Source organism: Ictalurus furcatus, chromosome 7 (assembly GCF_023375685.1).
Source record: "Ictalurus furcatus strain D&B chromosome 7, Billie_1.0, whole genome shotgun sequence".
In the NCBI taxonomy this organism is placed as follows: domain Eukaryota; kingdom Metazoa; phylum Chordata; class Actinopteri; order Siluriformes; family Ictaluridae; genus Ictalurus; species Ictalurus furcatus.
In genome coordinates, this window is record NC_071261.1 from 14,516,977 (window position 1) to 14,530,241 (window position 13,265).

At 37.8% G+C, this 13,265-nt stretch overlaps 1 protein-coding gene across 15 annotated transcripts in view; it reads right to left on the reverse strand.

Moving 5' to 3' along the window:
* camk2d1 (calcium/calmodulin-dependent protein kinase (CaM kinase) II delta 1) overlaps window positions 1-13,265 on the reverse strand; it is a 90,073-nt gene that overhangs the window by 16,066 nt on the left and 60,742 nt on the right. For 14 of the 15 annotated variants that reach the window (XM_053628799.1, XM_053628788.1, XM_053628801.1 and 11 more), the window contains 6 exons: window positions 9,446-9,548; window positions 7,591-7,674; window positions 3,691-3,785; window positions 1,992-2,114; window positions 1,531-1,614; window positions 1,146-1,188 (listed from right to left, as the gene is read on the reverse strand). In XM_053628799.1, coding sequence (XP_053484774.1) covers window positions 1,146-1,188; window positions 1,531-1,614; window positions 1,992-2,114; window positions 3,691-3,785; window positions 7,591-7,674; window positions 9,446-9,548 — 532 coding nt within the window. Of the gene's footprint in view, window positions 1-1,145; window positions 1,189-1,530; window positions 1,615-1,991; window positions 2,115-3,690; window positions 3,786-7,590; window positions 7,675-9,445; window positions 9,549-9,901; window positions 13,260-13,265 lie in introns of those variants that run through there. The other variant, XM_053628798.1, reaches the window with a different exon arrangement.

The following is a 13,265-nucleotide window of genomic DNA, read 5'->3' on the forward strand; positions in this document are numbered from 1 at the left end:
GGAAGAGGACTTAGCATATTCCTCTGAGTGTGTTACGCTGCCATGTGATGCAGCAGTTTAAAAAGACAGGGACATGGGCTGCATCCGAACGTCCCTACAACCCTACTGTAGGTGAAAAGCAGTACGCCAAAGGAGTAGTATGTCCGGATTCTCAGTATTCATAAAACAGTAAGTGATAAATACCCTGCTTGACCTACTGCTTCTGCCGAGATTCTGCAGTATGGAAGCAACGGACACGGCGCTATCCAATAAGGCAACAGGATTGGTGCGGAATGCAGTGCGTCAGCTCTTTTTAAGTTGTAGGTCACATAACAATGCCAACATGGCGGATATAGTACTGTATGTAACAAGCTGCTGTATAGTTATGTGAAGTCAAGTTTTGCATCAGACAGTCTGGTCCTGGGCTGAATTTGCTGGGACGGCCAGTCCTGGACAAATTGGCAGCCGTTTAAAATCTGCACCAATTGTAGATGATTTTCCTTACAGTGGAATGATGTATTTCAAATAATTTGGAGATCTTTTTAAATCCATTGCCAGACTCAAAGGTATCCATGACATTTTTTCATGTGTCAAACACATGAATTTTTTTTTTTTTAACAAAGAATGTCAAAAAAGCCAACAATTTCCATGGGGTGTACTTATTTTTTCACATGACTATGTTTAGTTTACCAGATCACTGCTACTACAATAATGCTAACTTCTGCTTGCACAGCTGTTTACAACATTAAGTATGTGCCAAGCTAACAGTAATGATTCTTCCCACAATGGTTAGACAAGGTAATGATACACTCTTAAAAAAAGGGTTGCTCAAGGGTTCTTTCATTGGTTGATAGTTCTAACTTTCTAAAGGGGATTTTATTAAACCTTTTAAGAAACAACTGTTTGAAAAACAACAACAAAAAAACCTTAAACCATTCAAGTGCTAGAGTTAACCTTTTTCTATGTAGTTTAAGGGAGACACATGTGAGCACTGACATATTTGTTATTTTAACATGATGGTTTCACAGAGAAACTTTTAACAGACTTCTTACGGATATCTTGTCTCTAAATCATACTGGAGGAACCTGTTGCATCTACTCTACTGACAGAAGAACAGCAATATCTGACAAACTCAAAAAGCATTTAAAAACGGGGTCAAGTCTTACTTGAGAAGGTCTTTGTGGCAAGCATCGTGGTCAGGATTGCTCCCTGTAAGAGTGAACAGAGAGCTGAGGAGTGTGAGAGACTTTAAACTGGTTTAGGTCATGACTGTGTGAAACATTAGTCAAGGAGGCAATGATTAAGTCCTAGAAGGTGAGAGTCCAACTATTTTTGATGATTAATTTATTTCCTAGTATTTCGTACAGCTGCACCAAAAATGCACTTAACACAACAAACTTAACAACTTAAGACTGAATATCTCTGTGTATGTGTATAAGTATGTGTGCATATGTATGTATGTGTGTGTATATGTGCACGTCTGTGTGTGTATATGTATGTGTGTGTGCATGTATGTATGTATTTATGTGTGTGTGTGTGTGTGTGTGTGACCTTTAGCTTTCTCCTGGCGTTAAACTTCTTCAGGCATTCCACAGTCTCCTGTCTGTGCATCATAGAGGCCACTGTAGAGCGTTGCTATAGAAACAGAGGAATTAGTTAAAAACATTTCTATATATAGAAAGTACATTGCTAGATATGTTTATACATTGTGCATGTAGGCAGCTGTAATAATAGATAACAGTACAATGCAGAAGTATGTGTACGTCAGTAAAGAAAATACCAGTATACTTTATAGGTAATGAAAAGACACAAAGGCTGTATAACAGGACAGCTAACGCAACATTACAATAAATCAGAACAAGGTGTGGGAAGAGGAGAGAATTAGGAGAAATAATAAATCGGGCTGAAAGGGTAAGCCATCAGATTAGTTCTAAAGATTGAATTTCAGCTTGTTTATAAAAAGACGGCTTTTGCGTACGTGTGTGTGACAGAGAGAGAAAGACAGTACATACACAGATCCATGGGTGTTTGAGGGCCTCTGCAGCAGTAATGCGTTTGGCAGGGTTGATTGTCAGCATCTTATTGATCAGATCTTTGGCCTCTGGGGTCACTGTGTCCCACTCAGGAGAAGGAAACTGTGCATCACACACACACACACACACACACACACACACACACACAATGAATTACGCAGTCTAGATGGACTACAGATGGAAAAGTATATATATTCATCTTATCAATAAATCAAACTGATTCAGTCCATCCAAGACGTGTGTGAACATATGGAGGGCAGCACTGTAAGAGCTAATAGGGACTTTAAGCAGCAGCTGCGAATGGAACGGCTACGGCGACTGGAAGTAAGCTGTTACACCGCCATAGCCAAGAACGTAAAAATCAATAAGCAACCGTAAACAAGACGTCGCAATGCGACATTCAGTCATTTACTGAAATACAAAAAAAAAATCATTTAAAAAAGCAAGAGAACGATTGCTTTTGGCATGAAATAATAATCTATTGGCATTAAATAATAATCTATTGTCATAAGAAGAGTTTTTACTCTTGCATGATGCCAATAAGTCTAAAAACCTAGATTTACCGTGTAAACAATACAGTACTTGGCTTTTAATCTTGATTACATGAAGGAAGACGAATGCCTAAATGAATTTCGTGTCAGAAAATTTAAATTAGCTTAAGTTTAACACATCAACACAGATTAAATAAAAGACTAATGGTACAATCATATACTGATGCAATTATACAACATTTTCTTGCCTAATCTGTCACGTTGTAACGACTACGGCAAATCAATTATTCTACCGTAGTAGACGGTTACAGCAGAACGTCTTGAAGTAACAGTTAAAGTCGCACATGCACAATACAACGTCAGAATGATGTTGCCGATCCATTCGCAGCTGTTGCTTAAAGTCCCTATTATTGGGTCACTGGCTAGAAAATGGTAGCAGTTAACATAAATGCATCAGTTGCAGGTCTAAGACTGTGTGTATACTGTATATGCTTAGTAATGATTAGCATATGCATAGCTTACAGCAAGCGACTGTACAGCAGTATAAAGCGACCCTGGTTGTGACAGCACTTATTTGTTTCTACTGGTCTGTTTTCTCATCTTGAAGTGTTTAGCATTTCTACATAAAAAAAGTATTTTTCCGGTTTCAAATGAGCCTCAATCAATCTATCCATGTGAGACAAATTTAGACATGTCTGCTCCTAATGTGAAAATAGTATTAGGTCAATGTCTGTGTACATAACAGTCGATTCACATGTAGAGATTCCAGGACATTATCAGAGTGCCAAACTGTAGCATCCTAGACTTACTACTGTCTCCACCATTCAGAAACTGCCCATATAATACCACCAGGAGTCTTCAGAGCAGCTGATACTGTATGGAAGAACTTCAGCAGCAGCCACTAAAAGCACTTCATGAAATTATGAAAGCAAAACCTCTAGTTGCAGCATAAAAAGAGGAACCTTGCACAGGAACCGAAAGGTGATGAGGTTTGGGAAAAGCTTTAAATAGAGTTTATACAGCTTCTCTAAGGCAAAGCCAAGCCAGACAAAATAGTGCTTTATCCCAGTCACATCTCTTTCACCCTCTCTGCAACATAACCTATCGAATGTTTAGAGGTTGAAGAATATATTTTTTTAGGTGGCGTGTGCATGTGTGTGCGTGAGTGTGTGTGTGTAAAAACTCACATCGTAGGCACCAGCCTTAATCTGCTGATAAAGTCTATGTTGATCCTCATCCCAGAATGGAGGATAGCCCACCAGCAAGATGTAGAGAATCACACCTGTTGGCAACATGGAAAGCTAAATATAATGATATGACTATTATCATGATGATCTCAGTGATGATATACCTCAGTACCATCCATCACACAGTATCCTTCATTAAAAAAAATTAGCATAACTGATTGTATAAAATAAACATTTTACACAATGGTTAAAATACAACTGAGCGGAGGACTACCAGGGAGATTTCCTTTGTAACTAGTGAAATTCGCTCATGTCCTTGCTGTGGAACATCTACAGCAAACCTCTTGTTCACACATGTGCAGCCAATAAAAGGCTTCTGCTATGCCACACTCATCCTTCCATTGTATGTCTTTTTGTTCCGGATCACCTGGACGGATTCCTTCAGAGCTAGTAGAGGTCACGTATCAAAGGGTTTGTAACACAAATGTTACAAATACAATTCTTTGAGAATGAGACTGAGGATCACTCAAAGTCTTCTTTAAGCTGTAGAGGATGAAAATCACTCTTGTGGTGATACTGTTCTTGGTGCGGATAAGTCGATCATTTTATAGATATACTGCTCTGCTATATCAATATCTGTGGAAGGAATTTCGAGTTTGGCCACAGTGTGACATAATTAAACTCTGGTCCTAAATGCAGACATTGTATGCTGACTGATAACACATGCCTACGTTTCTGGGCTGTGGCAGTTTTTGTGGCTTTATGCTCGTTAGATGAGACCAAAATCAAACTTTTTGGTCAAGCACACCATTAGCATGTTTGGTGACTGCAGACAAGTAAAAGCACCATGTTTGGGATGCTTTGACTGGTGATACCTGGGGATCTTGTAAAGATCGACTGCAACATGAATTTTGAACATGAACTGTCCCTGTATATTTGACCTCAAATTTCACTTCTTGCACGTGCTTTTCTTTTTAAATATATTCGTTTTAACTCATTTATATAATTCCGACAACTCTGGAGGGAACTGTATAAGTCAGGAGTCTTTAATCTTATCCCTAAGGCTTTCATCCTAACCAAACAGGAGACACACCAAAGAGTCATTTGAAGACTAAGGTCAACTAATTAAATAAATGGGATCAGGTGGGACTCCTGCTTGGTTGGAATGAAAGCCTTCAGCTAGGCCAGTCCTTTGCAGATAAGATTGAGGACCCCTGATACAAGTTTGTAGGTATGCAGTCACTGACTTTGAAACATCTGATGTTAAGCTATACACCATTGCATCAGTAGAAGTAGAAACCATCAAAGGAGCTGAAACAGCACAGTCACAAGTGTTCATCTTTAAATGAAGCAACTATAATAGACACTTACTACGTTTACATGGACAGCAGTAATCTAATTATTGACCTTACTCTGAGTAAGATAATAATGTGATTAAGGTGTTTACATGAGTCGCTTTTAGAATACTCCTGTCACGTTCCCGTTTTACATGTTTTAGAACATAATTAGATTAACAGCCCGCATCATTACGTCACCGCGCCACGCTGTCCGACGTCCGCCTCCAGAATTTCACGTATCAACATACAGTTCGTCTTCGTTATGGTACCGTATACATTTTTGGGTATTTTTATTTAATTTTTTTAGGAACACTTTAAGTGCAGTTAATTATTTGTCATGCTATACGTGCTAATAGACAACTGCTTGAAGCCGTGGGCTGCATCCCAAATCGCGTACTTACCGTCTATATAGTAGCCAAGATACATGTATTTTTCCCCACTACAGGCCTATAGTAGGCAAGTATGCGGTTTGGGACACAGCCGAACTCTCTTGTTCGCCGTAAAACGTAAAACTGCCATGTGTGATCGTGTCCTGTCGCAAAATGCGGTGAAAACTCTCACACGACGTTCATAATGTGATTAAGGTGTTTACATGTCTGTAATACACGTCCATAATGCGACTAAAACAGGAGTACTCCACCTGTCTTAATTCAATTATTGCTTACTTCGAGTATGACCTTAATTAGATTAACGTAATTAAAAACTGCTTTTTACATGGTAGTTTCTTAATTAGAGTATGGTCTTAATCAGGTTAAGAGTGGAGTATTGTTGTCCATGTAAACGCAGTGAATGTTAGAATGAAAGGTCTGTTGTGAAAAACAAAACATGCCATTTATAAAGTTTTAAAGTTTCCTAACAGCACTGGCCAAATACATTTGTTCCATTTCTTTATACATCTGGTGGAAAAAGATAAGGCATAACCAATATCTATTTGGATTCCTAATGTGCAATGCTCGCCACTAATATTGGTACCCTTGGTAAATATGAGCAAAAAAGGCAGTGAAAAATTGTCTTTATTGTTAAACCTTTTAATCTTTTGTTCAAAATTCACATACTCTGCTCTCATGGATATCAAACAATTGTAAACAAAAATGTTTATCAAAAAAATATCTTCGTTAAATATATGTCTGCATCAATTATTTGTGCTACTTCCCTTTGCTCTTAGTCTTCTCCTATAATGCCTGAAGAGGTTGGGGAATATATGGCAAGTGATCTGGACCATTCCGCTATACAGAATCTCTCCAGATCCTTCAAATTTTGAGGTCCACACTGGTGGACTCTCCTCTTCTGTTCACTCCACAGGTTTTCTATGGGTTTCAAGTTAGGGGACTGGGATGGCCATGGCAGGACCTTGATTTTGTGGTCAGTAAACCATTTTTGTGTTGATTTTGATATATGTTTTGGAACACTGTCCTGCTGGAAGATTCAATCACGGCCCATTTTAAGATTTCTGGCAGAGGCAGTCAGGTTTTCATTTAATATCTGTTGATATATATTTCATGGATGGAGTCCATGATGCCATGTATCCTAACAATACGTCCAGGTCCTCTGGCAGAAAAACAGCCAGAAAAACATTAAAGAGCCACCACCATATTTAACCATGGACATGAGGTACTTTTCCATATGGCTACCTCTCTGTGTGCGCCAAAACCCCCTCTGGTGTTTATTGTCAAAAAGCTCTGTTTTGGTTTCATCTGACCATAGAACCCGATCCCATTAGAAGTTCCAGTAGTGTCTGGCAAACTGAAGACGCTTGAGTTTGTTTTTGGATGAGAGTAGAGGCTTTTTTCTTGAAACCCTTCCAAACAACTTGTGGTGATGTAGGTGACTTCAGATTGTAGTTTTGGAGACTTTCTGACCCTGAGACGCAACTAACTTCTCCAGCTGTGATACTTGGAGATTTTTTGGCAACTCGAACCATCCTTACAGAGCATTGAGACAATATAGACACGTCCTCTTCCAGGTTGATTCATAACATTTCCAGTTGACTGGAACTTCTTAATTATTGCCCTGATGGTGGAAATGGGCATTTTCAATCCTTGTACTATTTTCTTATAGCCACTTCCCATTTGGTGAAGCTCAACAACCTTTTGCCACACATCACAGCTATATTCCTTGGTCTGAACCATTGTTATGAATGACTAAGGGAATTTGGCCTATGTGTTACCTCATATGTATACCCCTGTGAAACAGGAAGTCATGGTTGAACAATTTCCTATTCCTAGTCACACAGGTGTATTAAAAATATCAAATATCAATGGAAATATACTTCAAATATTGTTTTCTCACATGAATTCATAGGGGTGCCAATAATTTTTGCACACCTATATTCAACAAAGAATTTTTCACAGCCTTATTTGCTCATAATTACCAAGGGTGCCAATATTAGTAGAGGGCACTGTTACCTTTTGGTTATATAGTCAAATATCAAGAGACATTTAAATTGTAGGCAGGCAAAAGTTAAATCATACACAATGTCATCATGCACACACAAGGTGGAGAGGGGAAAAAATGACTGTATTTTTATATTTATATAAAAGTACACCAGATGTGAAACACATACCACAAGCCCACATATCAACTGGCTTCCCATAGGGTTCCTTCCTTAACACCTCAGGAGACAAGTAACCAGGAGTGCCAGCAAATCCTTTGAGACAAAACAAAAAGTCAGAATTGTGACATCATGCTGACTTAACAGTCAACCATTAAAATGTTCTATTACATATGAATCCTTTAAGTGTCACATGGAGAGAACACATATACATATGATGTTTTTTTTTTGAAGTCTAATACAAAATAATTAATTTGAACAAATTCTAAAAGAATGTCCCTTCATTCATTAGGAAACAAGTATGTATAAATAAGACAGCCATATTAGAAAAGAATTAAAGGTGAACAGAATAAACACTGTGCAGCACCAAAATTAATGCTTCTTACTTGTGGCTTAGCCTGGTCCTTTTGAGTATTAGCTGGCTCATTGTATATTAAAGAGGTGGCTGCTTTGTGACACCAGGGGCTGAACGTGCACTATGTTAGTCTATTGAAATGTATAATTACTTGGGATTTTCCATCAAAAGCCCTTTTCTTCTATGCTCAGGGTGTGAGCATAATATTTATATTATATTAAATAATTAATATAATTGTTAACTAAGCGTCTACCACCATGTTGTGTAGTTGATACTGTAACAAACACTAGAGGATGAGACAAAACGCTAGCTTGTGATTGAACACTAGTAACCTGGGCTGAAAATGTAGGAAATAGACTTATTTGATAAGCATACATGCACCAAAGAACAGTTTGATCATTATAATATTAGCATATACTGTATGTTTACAAGCAACTGCATATGAACTATTACCCAATTCAATATAAAAAAGATCATGCACATATTCTGCTTAGATATCAAACTTTTTCAAATACTTAATTCCTCTCCTCTCTCAAAATATCACAGAAGAATGTAAATGTTTCTGCATTTAAGCTTAAGAATCCATTAAGCCATATAGAGGTTAGCTTATTTCCTTATTTCTAAAGTTGTACTCAGATTTAAATCAAGAAATTAGCACAAATGAGGAGAAGGCTTGTATATATTTGCTACTAAAATGTACATAATTAGCACTTTATTAGGAAAACCTGTACAACTACTCATTCTTGCTCATCCAATCACTACATGTGGCAACAGAGCAATGCATAAAATCATGAGCATACTTCAGTTAATGTTCACATCAAACATTGGAATCGGGAAAAATGTGATCGCAGAGATTCTGACTGTAGCCTTTTTGTAGATATCAAACATGTTGGATTGAGTATTTCACAAATTTCATGCACAGCAGTCTCTAGAGTTTCCACATAATGGTGTTAAAAAACATCCAGCCAGCAGTAGTTCTGCAGCTGGAAACAACTTGTTGATGAGAGAGTTCAGAGGAGAATGACCAGAATTGTTTTACTTTTTACTATTTACAGCTGCGGTGAGCAGAAAAGCATCTCAAAATGCACAACACATCAAACTTTGAGGTGGATGGACTACAACAACAGAAAACCACATTGAGTTCCACTCCCATCAGGAATCTGAGGCTACAGTGGGCACAGGCTCACCCAAACTGGTCAGCTGAAGACTGGAAAAAGACCCGACAACAGTTTTACAACTTTCCAATCTCAAACTGTTCATCTCTATAGACTACTGTATTTGAAAATCCAAAGAGAGTTCTGAAATACTCAATCTAGTCCCTGAGATCACATTTTCCCCATTCTAATGTTTGATGTGAACATTAACTGAAGCTGTTGACCTGTATCTGCATGATTTTTGCATTGCCCTGCTGACACGTTTGTATATATATGACACGGTTATATTTGTGAATTCAGCTAGAAGTAATTTGAATTTAAATGAACACAATGACTGTGTGTTGAGATAGATACGCACCGAACCATGCTTGCTGGTCTCCCTGCACTTCAATGGCCAAGCCAAAGTCAGCCAGTTTCACTGCAGCTCCCTTAAGTTTGCTGGCTAAAAGCAGGTTCTCAGGCTTTAGGTGCAAAAGTAAAGATATCAACTTTAGATATGATTTGGGACCAGAGTGATATATAAACTCAGCAAAAAAAGAAACATCCAGTTTTTAGTATTTTAAAGATAATTTTGTAAAATCCAAATAAGCTTTTCAGATCTTTATTGGAAAGGGTTTAAACAGTGTTTTTCATGGTTGTTGAATGAACCATAAACAATTATTGTACGCTCACCTGTGGAACAGTCCTTAAGGCATGAACAGTTTACAGGTGGTAGGCAATTAAGGTCACAGTTACAATAACTTAGGACACTAAAGAGCCCTTTCTACTGACTCTGAAAAACACCAGAAGAAAGATGCCTATGGTTCCTGCTCACCTGCGTGAACATGCCATAGGCCTGCTGCAGGGAGGCATGAGGACTGCAGATGTGTCCAAAGCAATAAACTGCAATGTCTGTAATGTAAGACGCCTAAGACAGTGCTACAGGGAGACAGGAAGGACAGCTGATCGTTCTCGCAGTGGAAAGTTACATGTAACCAGATGTGATGGAGAACTTGTAAATGCCTTGGTGGAAGAGTGGAGTAACATCTCACAGCAAGAACTGACAAATCTGGTGCAGTCCATGATGACGAGATGCACTGTAGTACTTAAAGCAGCTGATGGCCACCACATACCCAACTGTTACTTTTGATATCGACCCCCTCCTTTGTTCAGGGACTCATTATTCCCTTTCTGTTAGTCAAATGTCTGTGAAACTCGTTCAGTTTATGTCTCAGTTGAATGTTTTTATGTTGATACAAATCTTTACACGTTAAGAAATTTGCTGGAAATAAAAGCAGTTGAATGTGAGAGGACGTTTCTTTTTGTGCCGAGTATATTTAAAGAACCATTGTGTTGAGTTTGTCTTTTACAAAACCTGGATCAAGAATGTTTATAGAATCTTTGAAATTCTTCACAACGAAGTTATAAGTTTTGCATATGTTAAAGAACATCATATAAAGCCCAAATTACTGATTTAAGATGAGGATATATAAATTATGGTTACAGACTATAAATTATATTCCCACACACCATGCCTTTACATGTTTGTGGTAAAGAGTTTAAAACTGAATGCTGTTTGATTACAGGTAAAATGTTGCTTCTTCAGAGAATCATTTTTGACCCAGGTCAACAGATTCTCAACAGATTTGCCCCCAGGGTTATGCACAGGTGCTACCAATGAAATAGAAGCAGTATAAAAGAAGCGATGAAAGCTTAAAGTGATTAAAAAGATCGGTGAGAAGAGTGTAGGTGCATCAGTGTACCAGTGCAACCAATAATTCATCATCAGTTGATTTAAAAACTTTTAAGCTGAAGCTGTTAATGAAATATAGTTTAGATTACAAATATAATACTAGACAAATATAATGATATGGTCCCACATCTAATATATGTGTCACTTCAACAGAGAACTTATGCATAACCCAATAAGACAACTGGAACTGAATATACATATATGGACAATCCAGGGCATTCTCAAAAGTTCTTGAAACGTGCAACAGCAATTTACATAATTACTTAAGTAACTAATGCTAATGATCATAAACTAAAAAGCAACAAAGTATTGCTTTATTGAGACTTTGTGATTTTTAGCTTTGTGCTCTTTGAATTACCTAATTTGGCCACTTACTTTCTTCTATATGATGCTTTTAACACATTCAAAGGTTGCACAACCCATAGAGATTTATAAATATTACCAATGGGTCCGTATTTTATTAAAAGTTTTTTTTTTTTTTTTTTTTTTTTTTAAACAACATTTAAAAAACATGTGGAATTGGCTATTGAATGTGATGTGTTCTAATTAATGTGTCATTCACTAATGTTCAAGCAAAAGTGTCCAGAGGTCAGGTCATTCGGGTGCAGTTAAGGGGAAAATCATTCTCTGTGACTCATGCAGAAACATTTGTGCTAATAAGGTGCAAACGTGCTACGGGGAGTGCAATCAATGTTAACACAGCCATTACTACATTAACATCAACAGTGCAGCCATTGATTCTGCATACCTTTTGAACCCAGACACCTCAGTCTAAAACTGGTATACAAAGTGTACAATACAATACCAATCAGTTCTTATTTTACAATACAAGATGAACACCTGGTAAGTCTTTTGTACAAGAGGCATAATGTAATTGAATACATGCTCTCAAATAAAAAAAGAAAAAGTGTTAAGCAAACCATGATGCCCTTCCTATACTCATTCTTCACATACTTTTGGGGGTGGGGATTGGGGGTGCAGACATGTCAGTGCAAGCCAGGATAAACACCTTCTTACAGTATTCCTGTCCTACAAAAATGATAAAATCTCAAAGATGGTCGGACTGAGGACATTGAAAACATAGCATGCATGTAATAATTGAATCTATTGAATTGAATGGAATCAAATCTATTTATACTGCAGTGTGCCAAAATATAGACGTGTGCTCAAATTTGCTTTAGAGCAAAGAAAAACAATGGCCTTTCAACAACCTGCTCTACTGGCATGTAAATTCATTCTGAGCACCTTTATCTCTATGATAATCTCCATTTCTACTTCAGAAGAGCTTCAACAAATAAAATCACAGACACCTGAGCCTAACAGTGCTTACAAGCAGAGATTAGACTGTGTGGAAAGCTGTGTGAAAAATAATATGTGGAACAAAGACGGGGGGGGGGGGGGGTGGTTCTGGATGTGAGGTCTTAAAAGAGAGCGTAAAATGGAAAAAGCTGAACCAAATAAAGGTGGAAGCTTATGATGCTCATACAACTGTGTTACAGTATGCTTCTTGTACTAGAGTCGATGAATCTGGATGAATGTAACTGCGCCGTGTGTGTGTGTGTGTGTGTGTGTGTGTGTACGTGCTGCAAACATAACAATAACACAACACCAGCCAGACTTATTTGCACAAACATAAATATCTAAATTAGGTTCTCATTGTAAACATTATCTTTTCTTTGAATGTTTTGTCTCTAATGACTTCATCCCCACCACCACACCCAACCCTCCATGTGTTTGCCATGGTAACGCTGTAGCAACGTCCAATCATATGACAGAATCTGGACTCTAAAAGCAGGGAAAGGATTACACTCGTAGCTGCACCTGGCTCATTTGATTAGCAAATTAATGTTCAGGACTCAGAACCTTGGCACTGAGGTGTAGGGGGATGGAAGATGTTGTCGTTTCGGCCAAGATAACATTAACATGCACTAGGCAAAGGTATATCTTGGCATACACTAATCATTCATTTATAGCTGCCTGTTTTAAGTCACACAAAACTTTATGATGCAAATTTATGGCATTATGTCTCAAGATAACATTACTGACCACCATTTAATCTGGAAATCAAGACTTTTAGTGAATAACTAAAGTTAGGCTTTGACTAGAGGGAACAACACTGAAACACTGCCATTATTGGTGGGAAATTGGTGGGAAATGGGTTGGATATTTAAAAATGTGCATAACTTTCTGAATGATGTCGGAAGCCAAGTATCTAAAACCATTTTATTTGATTATCATTCTGTGTTATTGTGTATGCTCTAGAGCCCTAGACATTCTGAGATAACAAGATGTCAGTGACCTGAAGGAATATCAATGAACATTAGCTCATCAACATAATCAAAGAGCTCCACAGAAAACGGTCCCTTATTTGGCTTATTAGAGCATAGATTAAAGAAGGGGGGAAAAAGGAATTTGGTGTTTCAGACCCCCTAGTGCATCTACTCAC